Genomic DNA, 17,605 nt, shown 5'->3' with positions numbered 1-17,605 from the left:
AGTTTGAAACTTCCACTCATGATCCATACCTTTCAGAAGGCTGCGTCATATTTTCTCAGTTCCTTGGAATCATAAATTCTCTGTAGAATCATAGATATGAAAGCACAGAGGGATGCCATTTTTACCCATCATGCTTATGCTACTGCTAACTCTACATCAGAGCCATCTTCTCGAGCCACATTTTTCTCAGTCTTCAACACACTGATTGATTTGGCTTCAACAGTTACTTGAGCTAATGTATTGCATGTTTTAGCTGTGCTCCTAGTCGCAATTTGAAGTTTATGTTCTCATTATACAATTTTTCCACTGGAAATAATCTTTACGTATTTGCCCTTTCATAATTTTAAACACTTTTATTAGATTCTTTTTACCCCTCTCTGCTCCAATAAATACAACTCTAGTTTATCCAAGTCTCATGATAACTGTAACCTTTCATTCCTGAGTATCATCCTGGTCAATTACTTTGAATGTTTTCCTTAGCTCCAATAGTGTTTCCATAATGAGGTGCTAAAATCCATGCAATATCCTAACTGTGGCCTATCTAATCTCCTGAATCTGCCGCCTCTTGTTTCTTTGAAAGCCACAAACATGTATGGAGCTGTGGCATTCTCATCATAACTAAAGCGAGCACTTATGATTGATTTCCACTGAGTCCCTTTGATGTACTGTCACTTCTAAAACATGAAGCTCCGGGAATATAAGGTATACTTGCTGGATGAGTATCTGGCAGTCTTCTGACAAGGAGCTTTCATGCACCAATTGTGCAAGATTGGCATGCAAGTGCAGCATTCAGGAGTGGGCTGCAACAATGGATAGGCATTTCTTTAAGAGGCTGGGGCTTGAGGAATGGACAAGGTATCCTATACTGGTAGTTATAACATTGAAAACTGAACCTGCTTTGACAAGGTTGAATAGAAACATGCTGCCGATAGGATTCGAGTCAGCATTACCATGTCTAATACTTCCTGTTAAGGAATCTGTTTATTGTTAATATTACTAAGATTTTAGTTGGTGTAATTTATTAGTGATTACTAATTAGAAAGTGCTGTTTGGACAGAGTGTGAAGCTGTGAGTTTGGGTGTGAGGGAGTTCAGTGACAAGGGGCAGGAGGTGCTCCTTTGTCCCTTTCTTTTCTATTCCGCCTTTTCAGCCTCCACTATTTGTTTCTTACTTCGGTAGAGGGGAAGAAGCTGATTGCAAAGTAACTGGTAAGCTATTCTGCTTATTACACTAACAATAATCAATTTGTAAAGCTAAGGTATGGCAGGGCAGTTCAGCTGAGTGGAATGTGTCTCTTGTGGTATGAGGGAAGTCGTGGACGCACCATGTGTCCTTGACAAACACATCTGCAGGAAATATCACCGCCTGCAGAAGCTGGAGCTCCAGGTTTTGGAACTCCAGCGGCAGCTGGAGTCACTGTGGTGCATCCGCAAAGCAGAGAACTACGTGGATAGCACGTTTAGGGAGGTGGTCACGCTACAGGTTAAGAATGTGCAGGCAGAAAGGGAATGGGTGACCGCCAGACAGTCTAAGAGAACCAGGCAGGTAGTGCAGGAGTTCTGAGTCGATCTCGCTTGCTAACCAGTTTTCTATTTTGGATATTGGTGAGGGCGAGGGTTCCTCAGAGGAGTGCCACCATGGGTTGCTCAGCTGCACAGGAGGGGAGGAAGAAGAGTGGAAAGGCAATACTGATAGGGGATTCATTAGTTAGAGGAACAGACAGGCATTTCTGCTGCCGCAGATGTAATACCAGGATGGTATGTTGCCTTCCCTAGCCAGGGTCAAGGATGTCACAGAGTAGCTGCAGGACATTCTTCTGAGGGATGGTGAACAGCCAGAGGTTGTGGTCCACATTGGCACCAATGACATAGGTAAGAAGAGGGATGAGGTCCTGAAAGCAAAGGTTAAGGAGTTAGGAAAGAAGTTAAAAAGCCGGACCTCAAAAACTGTAATCTCAGATTACCCAACGTGCCACATGCTAGTGAGCATAGGATTAGGAGGATTAAGCGATTTAACATGTGGCTGAAGAATTGGTGCAAGAGGGAGGACATCAGATTTCTGAGGCATTGGGATCTGTTCGGGAGTAGGTGGGACCTGTACAAGATGGACGGGTTGCACCTTAGCAGGACCGGGACTAACATTCTCGCAGAGAGATCTGTCAGTGCGGTTGTGGAGGGTTTAAACTAAATTGTCAGGGGGTTGGGAACATAAGAGAGAGTTCAGATTACAGGGAAGCAAAACTGGTAACAGGAAGTAGAGAAGCAGTAAGCGAAATTGGAAGGCAGACAAGATGAAGACAAACATCAAATAGGATCGGAATGAGGAATAATGTTAAGACATAGTTAAGGGCATTCTATCTCAATGCTCGCAGCATTCGCAACAAGGTAGATGGTTTGAAAGCACAAATAGGGGTAAATGGCTATGATTTAATTGCCATTACGGAGTCATGGTTACAGGGTGACCAGGACTGGGAACTGAATATTCAGGAATATTCGTCATTTAGGAGGGATAGGTGGAGGGGAAAAGGAGATGGGGTAGCAAGATGCAGAATAAGTTTGGGTGGAGCTAAGAAACAGCAAGGGGCTGCAAACACTGGTGCGAGTTCTTTATAGGCCACCAAACTGTAGTGGTAATGTTGGGCACAGTATAAATCAGGAAATTAGAGTGGCGTGTAGCATGCACAATACTACATAGAATCATAGAAAGTTTACAGCACAGAAAGAGGCCACTTGACCCATCATGTCTGTGCCGGGCGAAAAACGATCCACCCATTCTAATCCTACCTTCCAGCATTTGGTCCATAACTCTGCAGATTATGGCACTTGAGGTACATATACAGACTCCTTTTAAAAGAGCTGAGGCTTTCTGCCTCAACTACCCTTTCAGGCAATGAGTTCCAGACCACCATCACCCTCTAGATGAAAAAATGTTTCCTCATCTCCCCTATAATTTTTCTACCAATCACTTTAAATCTATGCCGCCTAGTCACTGACCTCTCTGCGAAGGTAAATAAGGCCCTTCACCTCCATTCTATCCAGGCCACTCAAAATTTTGTACATTTCAATCAGATCTCCCCTCAGCCTTCTCTGTTCGAAGGAGAACAACCCCAGCCTATCCAATCTTTCCTCATAGTTGCATTTTTCCGGTCCCGGTAACATCTTCGTAAATCTCCTTTGTACCCTCTCTAATGCAATTATATCCTTTCTGTAATGAGGTGACCAGAACTGCACACAGTACTCAAGTTGTAGCTTAACCAATGATTTATACAGTTCCAGCATCACCTCCCTGCTCTTATATTCTATACCTCGGCTAATAAAGGAAAGGATTCCATATGCCTTCTTAACTACCTTATCAATTTGTCCTGCTACCTTCAGGGATCTGTGGACATTCACTCCAAGATCCCTCACTTCCTCTACACTTCTCAGTATTTTCCCATTAATTGTGTACTCCTTTGCCTTGTTTGACCTCCGCAATAATGGATGGCTTCAATTTACATATAGATTGGGTAAACCGAATTAGCACTAATGCTGTGGAGGATGAATTCGTGGAGTGTGTACAAGATGAGTTTCTGAAGCCATGTATGTAGAAGAACCAACTAGGGATTAGGTGATTTTAGATTTAGTATTATGCAATGAGCAAGGGCTAATTGATAATCTTGCTGTAAAGGAGCCATTGGGAAATAGTGACCACAATATGATAGGATTCTACATTAAAGTTTGAAAGAGATATAGTGCATTCTGAAACTAGGGTCTTAAATATGAACAAATAAACTATGAAGGTATGAGGGTCAAGTTGGCTATGGTGGATTTGGAAAATACATGAAAAGATTTGACAGTAGTGTTACGACCAGATGAGGCAGGGGTCTAGGGCTCCTCTCTCAGCCTTTGCCTGGTTTGGCCGTAACAGGGTTTGAATTTTAAAACACCGTGTTTTTACCTTCCCCTCAGTGAATCCTTGTTCACTGCCCTCTAACTGTGATGGCAAAGAAATCAACCAGACAGGTTTTCTTAGATTTAAACAAGAAAGCTGTAAGTTTATTAACCTTAAAACTCTAATTTAGATAAAACTACTAGAAATAAGCGATGTGACCACGCTAGCATGCATACGCGATAAACACACACGCAAATAGAGACAGAGGAGGAGAAAGGAGGGGAAAGGTTTAAAGTAATAGCTATAATTCAGTCACTGGCTTTTGGGTTTGATGTAAAGTCTTTGATTGCAGTTGTCTTGTAGTTTGCGTTGGGACCCAGTACACACTTTCAAACTGCTGCCGGAGTCTTCTCTCTTGACGTTTGAGTGGCTTCCTGGATCCCTGGAACTTCGTGTGAGAGAGAGAGAGAGGGAGACAGGCAGAGAAATTCCTTCTCTGTTGTCTTCAAATTGCAGTCTCTTCTCAAACTGTTCTGTGAGCACAATTCAAACAACTCCAAGTTGGTCAGCAGGTTAGTCATATGACTAGTTCTTTATTTGGAACAGGCTTTTCTGTGGTTTGTGGATTTCAAAGCTCTCAGTGGAGGTGGGGGGGGGCAGGGGGGGTGTTGTCTCTTGCACAGACAAGATGTGGATCATCTTTGTTGCCCAGAACAATCTTTGTTAATTGAATCAGTGAGAAGTTCCATTGTCTCTCTTTCAACTGTCTTTTAGAGTGCAAAATGTGCAGCCATGTTTACATGGTCTTTTCAGCTAAGCCATTTTTTTCAGTCCAGTAACAGTTTAAAACTAATATGTCCCATTTTGGCAGGTGTCATTTTCATGACAGTAGACAGGCAATGGCTAGTATTTAAAGAAGCATTACATGATTTACAACAAATATACATTCCTTGAAGACACAAAAACCCAACAGGAAAGGTGAATCAACCATGGCTAACAGAAGATGTTAAGGACTGCATTAGATCAAAGGAAGTGGCTTACAAGGTCATCAGAAAAAGTGGTAAGCCTGAGGATTGGGAGCAACTTAGAGTCCAACAAAGGAGGACCAAGAAACTGATAAAGGGAAAAGAGATTATGAATGTAAGCTAGCTAGAAACATAGAGGCAGACTGTAAAAGCTTCTTCAGGTATGTGAAAAGTAAACGATTAGCAAGGACGAATGTGGGTCCATTGAAGGCAGAGACAGGGAAGTTTGTGCTGGAGAATGAAGAAATGGCAGACAGACTAAACAATTACTTTGTGTCTGTCTTCACAAAGGAAGACACATAAAATCTACCAGAAATATTCAGGACCCAAGGGACTTGTAAAAATGAGGAACTGAAAGGAATTAGTATCAATAAAGAGGTAGTACTCAAAAAATTAATTGGATTGAAAGTTGATAAATCCCCTGGACTAGATGAGCTACATCCCAGAGCATTGAAGTAAGTGGCTATCGAGATAGTGGATGCATTGGTGATTATCTTTCAAACTTCTATAGATTCTGTAAAGGTTCCTGCAGATTGGAAAGTAGTAAATGTAACCCCACTATTTAAGAAGGGAGCGAGAGAGAAAACAGAGAACTGCAGAACTATTAGCTTTATGTCAATAGTAGGGGAAACGTTAGAATCTATTATAAAGGATGAGATAACTGGAGACTTGGAAAATAATAATATGATTGGGCAACATGGATTTGTGAAAGGGAAATCATGTTTGACAAACCTGTTGGAGGTTTTAAGGATGCTACTTAGAGTCATAGAGAGATACAAAACCGAAACAGGCCCTTCGGCCCAACAGATCCACACCGATCATCAACTGCCCATTTATACGAATCCTACATTAATCCCATTTTCCCTCTTACATCCCCACCTTCCCTCAATTCTCCTACCACCTACCTACACTAGAGGCAATTTACCTACCAACCTACAAGTCTTTGGCATGGGGGAGGAAACCGGAGCACCCAGAGGAAATCCACTCGGTCACAGGGAGAACTTGCAAACTCTGCACAGGCAGTACCCAGAACCAAACCCGGGTTGCTGGAGCTATGAGGCTGCAGTGCTATCCACTGCGCCACTCTTGTAGCATAAATAAAGGAGAACCAGTGGATATGTGTATTTGGATTTTCAGAAGGCATTTGATAAGATCCCACACAGGAGGTTAGTAAACAAAAGTAGAGCACATGGGATTGGGGGTAATATACTGCAATGGATTGAAAATTGGTTAACAGACAGAAAGCAGAGAGTAGGAATAAATGGGTCTCAGGATGGCAGTCTGATACTAGTGGGGCATTGCAAGGATCAATGCTTGGGCCACAGCTGTTTACAATCTATATAAATGATTTGGATATTGGGACCAATTGTAATATTTCCAAAATTGCAGATGACACAAAACTAGGAGAAAATGTATGTTGTGAGGAAAATGCAAGGAGGCTTCAAGGGGATTTGGACAGGCTAAGTGAATGGGCAAGAACATGGCAGATGGAATATAATGCGAATCAATGTGAAGTGATGCACTTTGGTAGAAAAAATAGAAAGGCAGAGTATTTCTTAAATGCTGAAAGGTTAGGAAATATTGATGTCCAAAGAGACCTGGGTATTCTTGTTCATGAGTCACTAAAAGCTAGTATGCAGTTGCAGAAAGCATTTAAGAAGCAAATGGTATGTTGGCCTTCATTGCAAGGGGATTTGAGTACAGGAATAAAGATGTATTGTTTCAATTGTAGAAAGCCTTGGAGGACTGCACCTGGAGTATTGTGTATAGTTTTGGTCTCCTTATCTAAGGAAGGATATAATTTCCACAGAGGGAGTACAACGGAGGTTCACCAGACTAATCCCTGGGATGAAGGGATTGTCTTATGAGGAGAGATTGCAGAAACTGGGCCTGTATTCTCTAGAGTTTCAAAGAATGAGAAGTGATCTCATTGAAACCTGCAAAATTCTTACAGGGTGTGACAGAATAGATCTGCATAGATGTCTCTCCTCTGGCTGGTGAATCTAGAACAAGGGGACACAGTCTCAAAATAAGAGGCAGGCCATTTAAGGCTAAGATGAGGAGAAATTTCTTTACTCAGAGGGTGGTGAATCTGTGGAATTATCTACCCCAGGGGACTGTGGAAGCTCAATCATTGAGCATGTTCAAGACAGAAATCGATAGATTACTGAATACTGCAATATTGAGGTAAATGGGGAAAGTGGAGAAAAATGGCAGAGGTAGATGATCAGCCATGATTTGTTTGAATGGCGGAGCAGGCTCGATGGGCCAAATGGCCTACTCCTGCTCCTATTTCCTATGATCCTATGAAACCCAGGATGAAGGAGATCTTCCTGATTTTTGGGGGGGAAATGCATAGCATCATGATTAAAACTCATCCTTTTCTTAATTTGGACTTACTCAATTCCCACTGACGATAGAAGATTTTTTGGATATTTATCAGCAGCATATCCATCAAGAGCCTCCCATGATCCAACTGGACCATATCATAAACCATATATGGGTAAAGACTGAAAACATAGTTCTCCACTCAATTGGATGCATATACTTTGATTGATCTCTCAGCCAGAGACCCAGCAGGCTATGGGAAATAGAGTCACTGGAAGCGGGTAGAGCCAGATCTGCAAAAGTATCTGTGGCAACAGCTTGGTCCAGGTCCTGGTGACAGCATCGTGCTGGGACTACAGTTGGTAACTAACATAATATACAAGGTCCCGTGCCACTGTGCCACCTTATGTATACAGTCATATTGGCTTAGTAGCAGCACTCAAGTGAGTCAGAAGTCATAGTACTTTACAGGATTTGAGCACATAATCTACATGTCAGTGTAGTACTGAGACAAAATTAACAGGCAGCATTCTACTGGGGGAGTGCCATTTGTATAGCATAGGATGGGGTGTGCGTAGGTACTACATAGGTTTAATGCATTGAATATTGACAACCTACAAAATGAAATAGACACGGCCAATTGCAACCACATTGTCAATTGTGGTTCCTGCTATCAGCAATGCATTGGCAATGATGGTTTCTAACCCTAGCTTTAATTTGATATACTCTCAAGTATAATGCTTTTTCCCAGTATTTACATGGCTTGCCCATGAGGTCTGGTCCAGAAAATCACCACACGCTAAAGGAGGGCAGCAGGTACTTGGGTGTTAGGAAAGATTGGGTAAATCTTGAATTTGTGATACAGGTCCCCTTCCAGGTTTCACCAAGCTTAGAATCCAGCACCAAAAGAGACATAACTGCGTTACTATTGAACGGTTAATGACCTATTGACCATTACCCAGAACCAGCATCTGATGCTTTGCTTTATTATAGTAAACATACATTGTTACTGATTAACTTAACTCTCACATTAACATGTGGTATCTGAATTAGTCACCATACCCAGAATGGGGGTTTTGTTCCCAAAAACCTGGGCTCTGATGTTACAATATCAGACTAGTTTTTGGATAACATTGACTCTATGTTTGTATTTCAAGAGGTGCTTCTCCTCAATGTCCATTATGACTTTATAAACTGGAAAACCTCTTTGTGGCCCCAATTCCACTGAATTGCTGGTGTCTCAACCTATCTAGGGTTACCTGATTCAGCAGACTGGGCACTTGTTTGTCTTTCCATCCTGGTCTTCTTAGGTAGAGTCTCTTGCTGTCAGCCTTGCAGGACTGGATCTAGCTAAGGTTTTGTCTGGGCCTTCTCTCAATGGATATCAAAATAAACCATTTTCTAGAGTTAGTTTGCCTCACCCTGAGGGAAGAATGATCTATGCGTGTCACTCAGTTCTCTGAAAGTCATTTAGCCAACATCGACATGTTGTTGCCCTGTGGTACAGTGTGGTGGGTAGGACTCACCGTGACCGAGAACTCAAAAAATGGTCACAGCTTCAGTAACTAACTCTCAATGGATGTTTAAGAGAGTATAGTCCCAACTGCTGACTGCAAACATGCTGACAGTGCAATGCAGGGCTGGTTGTGGTGGCAATAGTTCTCAGGACACTATCAGTGATGCCGATTGCTGGGTAACTCCTAAATCACATAGCGTCAGTAATATATCAGGTGGGGCCAATGCCCAGAAGTTGATTTAACGTTTCGGGTCAGTGACCCTTCTTCGGAACTCACCCGAAACTCACTGACCCGAAACTCTGCTTCTCTTTCCACAGATGCTGCCAGACCTGCTGAGTGGTTCCAGCATTTCTTGTTTTTATTTCAGATTTCCAGCATCTGCAGTATTTTGCTTTTATTATCCCAGAAGTTGATTACTCTGCTCAATCCTAAGAGTTTATGGTGGAACCTTAGCATTGCAACAATCAAGGCCTTTCCTGTGAGGGTGTTAGGGGAGGGAAGAGCCCAAATGTTGACCTGGATAGCATCAGCACAGGGTAAGGTCTTTAAGTGGTGCAGGTCATTTGGGCAACACCCTAATATTATAATATAAGATCACTTTGGGAATTACACGTGCTCTATTGCCAAGATGTTGCACGGATTATATACTAAACTGCGGGGAATATGATGCCCGCTTGCTCTCTAAGTACGATACATTTCACATCCAACCCACAACCTAAACCGCTCACACTGCGGAGATGCCCACCGCTGAGTCAGGCTTTTAACTAGGGGGCGGGGCAACGTGGGGGCGGATTCGTGCGCATCGGCCAATCAGAGGTTGGGAAGGGGTGGAAGGAGCTCGTGCTGCGGAGCCCGCGCGAGGTGATGAATGTAAACTCCAACTGCCACAGCGCGAGCTGCAGGTGCGAGTGCGCCTGCGCTGGAGGCTGCGCGGGAATGGCGTTGTTCTGCTGCCGCCGCTAGTGTCAGTGTCAGCTCCCGGGACAGCAGCGTTCGCCCATCGACATGGAGACCCACTCCATCCACTGGTTTCGCAAGGGGCTCCGTCTGCACGGCAATCCGGCACTGAGGGAGGCTCTGCGGGGCGCTAGCACAGTCCGCTGCGTCTACATCCTCGATCCCTGGTTCGCTGGCTCGTCCAACGTTGGTGTTAACCGCTGGAGGTAAGAATGTTGTCTATTTTATTCATATTGCAGAACAGATGGATTGCTTACTGGGGGCAGAGTGGATTAGCGTCAGTTACGGTGCAGTAAATGAGAATTGTGTAGAGAACAGCTTGTATTGGGGTCAGTTATGTAACCTGTAAGTAGTACAGCTCAGCCTGAGCTTCGCACGTAAACAACGACTTGAATCTACAAAGCACTTCATTCAAGCTGTACATCTCAACATGAATTGTTGTATTTTTTCTTTAAAAAAAAGGAATGTATAAGATTTGGGGGAAACAGCATAATTAAAGATGATGAGATTAAAAGAACAGTGGCTGTGTAAATATGGAATTGGTTAAGGGGCAGAAAACGGTAGTGGTGAATGTTTTTCAGACTGGTGCACAATAGTGTTCCCTCGGGGTCAGCATTTAGGACCATTGTTTATGATCTAAATGACCTGGACCTGGGTTTACAGGGCATAGTTTCAAAGTTTGCAGATGCCATAAAACTTGGAAATTTAATAAACTGATTTTACAGAGTAACACAAAAGTTCTTGCAATTCACAAAGGATCTACTATAGTAATGTTTTATATCAAGTGTATCAATTGCAAAGTAGTCTGCAACAGGTCCAAAAGTGCAGGCTTATTGATTTAAAGATAACCTTTAAACGCTACTGGGTGGTTAAATGTACTTTGTTTTTAGTTTTAGAGATACAGCACTGAAACAGGCCCTTCGGCCCACCGAGTCTGTGCCGACCATCAACCACCCATTTATACTAATCCTACACGCAGACACAGGGAGAACTTGCAAACTCCACACAGGCAGTACCCAGAATCGAACCTGGGTCCCTGGAGCTGTGAGGCTGCGGTGCTAACCACTGCGCCGCCCCTTGTGCAAATAACTGCCTTCGTTTCTTTATACTTTTATACCAGTTCAGTCTTTAAGTCAGTAGACCTGATTATGCCTACATGGACATTCCTTGTCCCCAATTCGTCATGAACAAAGCGACAGGAAATTGTGAATATTAAAAGCCTTGTATATCTAGTGTGCACCTCCTGTAAGCGGCACACTCGAGTTCTTGCAACACTTGCCCATTGCATTTTGCTGCTGACGCCACTATTATAAAATACAATAGCCTTGGACTCTCCAAAAGGTCTGTTTTTGACATAGAAGTGCATATCCTATCTGCCACACTTCAGATATCTTTGCACGCTGTCAAATGCATATTTTTTGTCAACTTTTTAAAAAAGTATAAAGAAACTAAGGCAGTTATTTGCACAGAGGAGCAGTCCAGAAACACTCAATAGCAGAACCGTGACAATTCTTAATTCCTACAAAAAGCCAGGGTTCTGATCTACAGCTTGATAGGAACTAACCTTTGTTAACTCAACAGACCATGTCTATTGAAACATGTATATAAAAGCAAACTTTATAGTGTAAATGGGATCCAGATCTTCACTTGGAAGGATAATACGTTGTCAGCACAGGAACGGACAATGTGAAACCAGGAGAGGCTGCACCAAAATTGGTTTGTGCACATGCATGTCCTACTTATTCAATGATAAACTTATTCTGAGCTACTTTTCCATCTTATTAATTCAAGAATCTTTATGTAAAAAGCCAGTCGTTGTGAATGCGTCTAGAGAAGCTATCCAGCAGCATAAAATATTTTACATGTTATAATGTCCAGCCTGTTACCAACCCTGACTAAACGAACTCTGAATTACCTTTTGAGCTTCTGTTTACTTAAATATTTAGTCTTTCTGACCTCGAAGGGACAGGGATCCGCTTCGGCAGAAAAATATATCCTCCATTATGCGGCGTTAAACTGTCGTGATCGCCGGAAAGCGAGAGGAAACGAATGTGGGGAGGTTAATTGGTTGGGTGTAGGGGAGCTTGCGATGTCTTTAATTCAGTTTATGTGAAAGTTAGCTCAATAAAAGTGCCTCGTGTGTCAGGATAATTCAGTTTAGTGTCTGATCTAGGCCACCTTAAGTGAAGCTGTGACGCAGATCTATCTGAATAGTGACCTGCGGTGCTGGCTACGTCAATAGCACAGCAATAACTAAAATTGTAAAATGTAATTCCTTTGTACAGTTTCAATCAATGTCCATGTCAAAGGAATCATTTGGCAACTATTTTTCTGAAAGTAGGTCACTTCAAAAAATAATCGCCAAGTTCAACATACCTTTCAGACACGGCACATTATGTAAAGAAAAATCAATGCTCATTTATTTAGCTGCCTGAGTTAGTGACCATATATGGCCAGAGGTAGAAGCATTTTAGACGGGTAGCATGTAGGAGGAGCGTGATTGGAGATCGGGACTCTGGCGTCGCTGCAACCCTAGGGCAAGGGAGATAGGATGTTAACGTGACTTTTAGAATCACTTGAGCTCTGCTCTGCTTTGAATCTCTCACTACGGTAAAAGCGATTCATCATTAGAAGCAGCAAGCTGCATACCAAAGGTACAGAAGGCAATATAAGATCACCAAGACAACTGACTATCGCCTACTTACGTCTCTGCCTCCCCTGTTGAAACTCTCATCCAGGTCTTTGTCACTTTGAAGTTTGATTCCTCAATGTTTCCTCACCATCCTCTCAACATCAACTCTTCCCGACCTCTTCTCACTTATCCTGTCACCCTGTTCTCAATGATATTTTTCTCCAACGCCTCCAGCATGTTCATTTCATTTTGCTGTATAATTTCACTCAATGTACCATGATCCACTCTGCACCTGCCCTCTGGAACTCTTTTCCGAAATTTCTGCTTAGCTCCCTTCCAACGTCTCTTGAAACACTCACCTGCATGCTTTTTCTCCCACACTGTTTTGTTTCTGATTCCCGTGTAGCATGCCTTGTTGCGTGAAAAGCTACTGTATAAGGACGTTTTTTATTTAAAGCACTAGCCAAACCAAACCAGCTGTCATTATGACCATATGTTATACTGGCCATTACTGTGGAATCAGTGCATGTTAAACTGGGACTATTGTATAATAAATCTGTGGAAAATATGATTCGTTCGCTCAAGATTAAAGGGGAATTGTATGACTATCGGACAGGAAAAGACGCACAGTTCCAAGTAGTCTGTTCCATTATCCCTATATCTGTAGTCTGTAATGTTATCAAAAGTATTGCAATATTATGCATTAATTTGTAGAAGAAAATCTCTCTGAATTTCATAGTGATTAACAATGTGGAACCTTAAACAGCATTGTTCCTTGTTCAATGTCTGGGACTTGAGTTAATGAGTTCACCTACCTAGGCTCAACTATCACCAGTAACCTGTCTCTCAATGCAGAAATCAACAAGCGCATGGGAAAAGCTTCCACTGCTATGTCCAGACTGGCCAAGAGAGTGTGGGAAAATGGCGCACTGACGCGGAAAATAAAAGTCCGAGTGTATCAAACCTGTGTCCTCAGTACCTTGATCTACGGCAGCAAGGCCTGGACAACGTACGTCAGCCAAGAACGACGTCTCAATTCATTCCATCTTCGCTGCCTCCGGAGAATACTTGGCATCAGGTGGCAGAACCGTATCTCCAACACAGAAGTCCTCGAGGCGGCCAACATCCCCAGCTTATACACACTACTGAGTCAGCGGCGCTTGAGATGGCTTGGCCATGTGAGCTGCATGGAAGATGGCAGGATCCCCAAAGACACCTTGTACAGCGAGCTCGCCACTGGTATCAGACCCACCGGCCGTCCATGTCTCCGCTTTAAAGATGTCTGCAAACGCGACATGAAATCCTGTGACATTGATCACAAGTCGTGGGAGTCAGTTGCCAGTGATCACCAGAGCTGGTGGGCAGCCATAAAGACGGGGCTAAAGTGTGGCGAGTCGAAGAGACTTAGCAGTTGGCAGGAAAAAAGACAGAAGCGCAAGGGGAGAGCTAACTGTGTAACAGCCCCGACAACCAATTTTATCTGCAGCGCCTGTGGAAGAGTCTGTCACTCTAGAATTGGCCTTTATAGCCACTCCAGGCGCTACTTCACCAACCAGTGACCACCTCTAGGCACTTACCCATTGTCTCTCGAAACAAGGAGACCAAAAAAGAAGATAGCCTTTTACAACAATTTCTGTTTACATATGAACAAAAAGCAGGGCAAAGCATAAATTTGCATTCAACAACAGAAAATGCTGGAAATACTCAGCGGGTCAGGCAGCAACTGTGGAGAGAAAAGGTCAATGATTTTTCACCAGAATCCCTGAAAAAACACGAGTGAACCAGTTGTGTTTTTCTTTTTACAGCAGTATTGCAGCTTTTATTGTTACTTTTCTAATGCCAACCCACAAATTACTGGATTTATTGAATTCAGTTTCATAATTGCATGATCCCTGGGTTGCTAGTCCAGCAATCAAACCACTACGCCCATTTCCCACTTTTGTGCTTCATTTTGGAACCTTTTACAGGAAGAAGAAAGAACTTGCATTTTTGGAGCACATTTCACCAAAGGAGGTCCCAAAGTGCTTCATAACCAATAAAGTACTCTGAAGTTCTGTCACTATTGTAATATGGACAAATATTGCAATGCAATTTGCACTCTGAATCCTACAAAGAGCATTGATATCAATGACTAGATAATTAATTTCTAATGGTGTTTGTAGAGGTTCTAAATGTTGGCTACAGCACTGGGAGAACTCTCAAATGGTGCCATGAGATTCTTTAAACCCACCTGAAAGGGCAGATGAGGCTTTGGTTTCACATCTCATCTGAAAGACAACACCTCTGGCACTGCAGCAACTCTCTCAGCACTACTGTGTTAGCCTGGATTATGTGCTCAAGATGTAGAATGGAGCTTGACCCACAATCTTTTGACTCAGTCAAAAGTGCTGGCACTGAGCTCAGTACAAATGAGCTTACCTCTGCTCTTCCTTGAAAAATCCTTTTTTTAAAAAGTACTGTTAAGAATGCAGATTGCAGTTAATGGCTGAATTATTACAACTGTAAACTCGTCAGTGCATATAAATGCTGATGGCTGCTTCAGAATGTATTTTCAATCATTAATCCATCTGAACAAAATGGCACAGAACTGTGCAAAGTATTACGCAAAGACAAAGCATTTAACAGCACTAATACATTGTTTCATAATATAAAAAGAGCAGAATAAGCACGACTTGTTTGAATAATTCATTATTCGCAATGTTCAGCACCATTCATGACTCCTCAGATACTGAAGCAGCCCATGTCCAGATGCAGCAAGACCTGGACAACATCCAGGCTTGGGCTGATAAGTAGCAAGTAACTTTCATGCCACACAAGTGCCAGGCAATGACTGTCTCAAGCAAGAGAGAATCTAACCATCCTCCCCTTCATGTTCTCAATGGCATTACCATCGCTGAATCCCCCACTATCAACATCCTGGGGTTACCATTGATCAGAAACTGAACTGGATCAGCCACACAATACCATGGCTACAAAAGCAGGTCAGAGGCTGGAAATTCTGCAGCGAGTAACTGACCTCCTGACTCCCTAGTGCCTGTCCACCATCTACAAGGCACAAGTCAGGAGTGTGATGGTGAGGTGAGAGTGACTGCCCTTGACATCAAGGCAGCATTTGACCGAGTATGGCATCAAGGAGCCCTAGCAAAACTGAGGTCAATGGGAATCAGGGGGAAAACTCTCCGCTGGCTGGAGTCATACCTAGCGCAAAGGAAGATGGTTGTGGTTGTTGGAGGTCAATCATCTGAGCTCCAGGACATCACTGCAGGAGTTCCTCAGGGTAGTGTCTTAGGCCCAACCATCTTCAGCTGCTTCATCAATGACCTTCCTTCAATCATAAGGTCAGTAGTGGGGATGTTTGCTGACGATGCACAATGTTCAGCACCATTCGTGACTCCTCAGATACTGAAGCAGTCCGTGTAGAAATGCAGCAAGACCTGGACAATATCCAGGCTTGGGCTGCTAAGTGGCAAGTAACATTCGCGCCACACAAGTGCCAGGCAATGACCATCTCCAACAAGAGAGAATCTAACCATCTCCCCTTGACATTCAAAGGCATTACCATCACTGAATCCCCCACTATCAACATCCTAGGGGCTACTATTGACCAGAAACTGAACTGGAGTAGCCATATAAATACCATGGCTACAAGAGCAGGTCAGAGGCTAGGAATCCTGAGGCAAGTAACTCACCTCCTGACTCCCCAAAGCCTGTCCACCATCTGCAAGGCACAAGTTAGGAGTGTGATGGAATACTGTCCACTTGCCTGGATGGGTGCAGCTCCAACAACACTCAAGAAGCTCGACACCATCCAGGACAAAGCAGCCCGCTTGACTGGCACCCCATCTACAAACATTCATTCCCTCCCTCCACCACTGCACAGTGGCAGCAGTGTGTACCATCTATAAGATGCACTGCAGCAATGCACCAAGGCTCCTTAGACAGCACCTTCCAAACCTGTGACCTCTACCAGCTAGAAGGACAAGGGCAGCAAATGCATGGGAGCACCACAACCTGCAAGTTCCCCTCCAAGTCACACACCATCCTGACTTAGAACTATATCGCCGTTCCTTCACTGTCGCTGGGTCAAAATCCTGGAACTCCCTTCCTAACAGCACTGTGGGTATACCTAACCCAAATGGACTGCAGCGGTTCAAGAAGGCAGCTCACCACCACCTTCTCAAGGGCAATTAGGGATGGACAATAAATGCTGGCCTGGCCAGCGACGCCCACATCCCATGAATGAATTAAAAAAAACTCTTCACTGGACTGGATGGGTGCAGCTTCAACACTCAAGAAGCTCAACACCATCCAAGACAAAGCAGCCTGCTTGATTGGCACCCCATCCACCACCTTCAATATTCACTCCTTTCACCACTGACGCACGGTGGCAGCAGTGTGTACCATTTAAAAGATGCACTGCAGCAACTCACCAAGGCTCCTTCGAAAGCACCTTCCAAACCCACGACCTCTACTAGCTAGAAGGACAAAGGCAGCAGATGCATGGGAGCACCACCACCTGCAAGTTCCCCGCCAAGTCACACACCATCTTGACTTGGAACTATAACGCCATTCCTTCACTGTCGCTGGGTCAAAATTCTTGAACTCTCTTCCTAACAGCACTGTTGAAGCACTGCAGTCCTTGGGATGTAGGTACACCAAGAAGGCAGCTCATCACCACCTTCTCAAAGGCAATTAGGATGGGAAATAAATGCTGGCCTAGCCAGCGATGCCCACATCCCATGAACGAATAGAAAAAAAAATTAAAATTTGAGAAGGTGACCAGGATTTCAAAATTCAGAAGTTCAAATGAGCAATTAGTGCTATTGATAGTACTGAAATATCATTGAGGAAATTAAACAGTTTTACTATTTGTCTGTAGCTCCTGCTGTACTGTGCAGTACCCAATGACTTGAAAGTAAGGCAGTGAGTCAGTGTAAGGAGATTATATAATGTGGATTTCTGTAATTATAGATCATAGTAACACTGTACCTGCAGTCATTTGCACTCTTAAGTGAGCAGGAATATATTTCACTAAAATAATGCCAGTATCAATCTAGAATGGTTAAAGTACTAAATAAAAATACTATAGGAAGGCTTGGAATCCTTCTCTGCTACACTTTAAACCAGGAGACTGGCCAGAAGAGGCTCAACAAAGTACATTTAATATGCTTTTGGTTTCACCAAGATAAGCAGCTTCACGTGAGGCTTCGGCTGACCATTTACCTACCTGCCAGGGACACTTCCATCAAGCCAGCTGGGGCTACCTGCCACGTTTT

The 17,605-nt window shown here is 43.4% G+C and overlaps 1 protein-coding gene across 2 annotated transcripts in view; it reads left to right on the top strand.

The window, feature by feature from the left end:
* The first annotated feature begins 9,606 nt into the window (after positions 1-9,606).
* Positions 9,607-17,605, top strand: part of LOC137383776 (cryptochrome-1-like) — a 70,466-nt gene continuing 62,467 nt past the window's right edge. The window contains exon 1 of one of the 2 annotated variants that reach the window (XM_068056958.1): positions 9,607-9,903. In XM_068056958.1, coding sequence (XP_067913059.1) covers positions 9,746-9,903 — 158 coding nt within the window. In that variant the 5' untranslated portion in view covers positions 9,607-9,745. The remainder of the gene's footprint in view (positions 9,904-17,605) is intronic. The other variant, XM_068056957.1, reaches the window with a different exon arrangement.

The sequence above is a fragment of the Heterodontus francisci genome, chromosome 25 (assembly GCF_036365525.1).
Source record: "Heterodontus francisci isolate sHetFra1 chromosome 25, sHetFra1.hap1, whole genome shotgun sequence".
Taxonomy (NCBI): Eukaryota; Metazoa; Chordata; class Chondrichthyes; order Heterodontiformes; family Heterodontidae; genus Heterodontus; species Heterodontus francisci.
The sequence above is the reverse complement of the archived record's forward strand: the minus strand, read 5'-3'. Positions and strand labels throughout refer to the sequence as shown.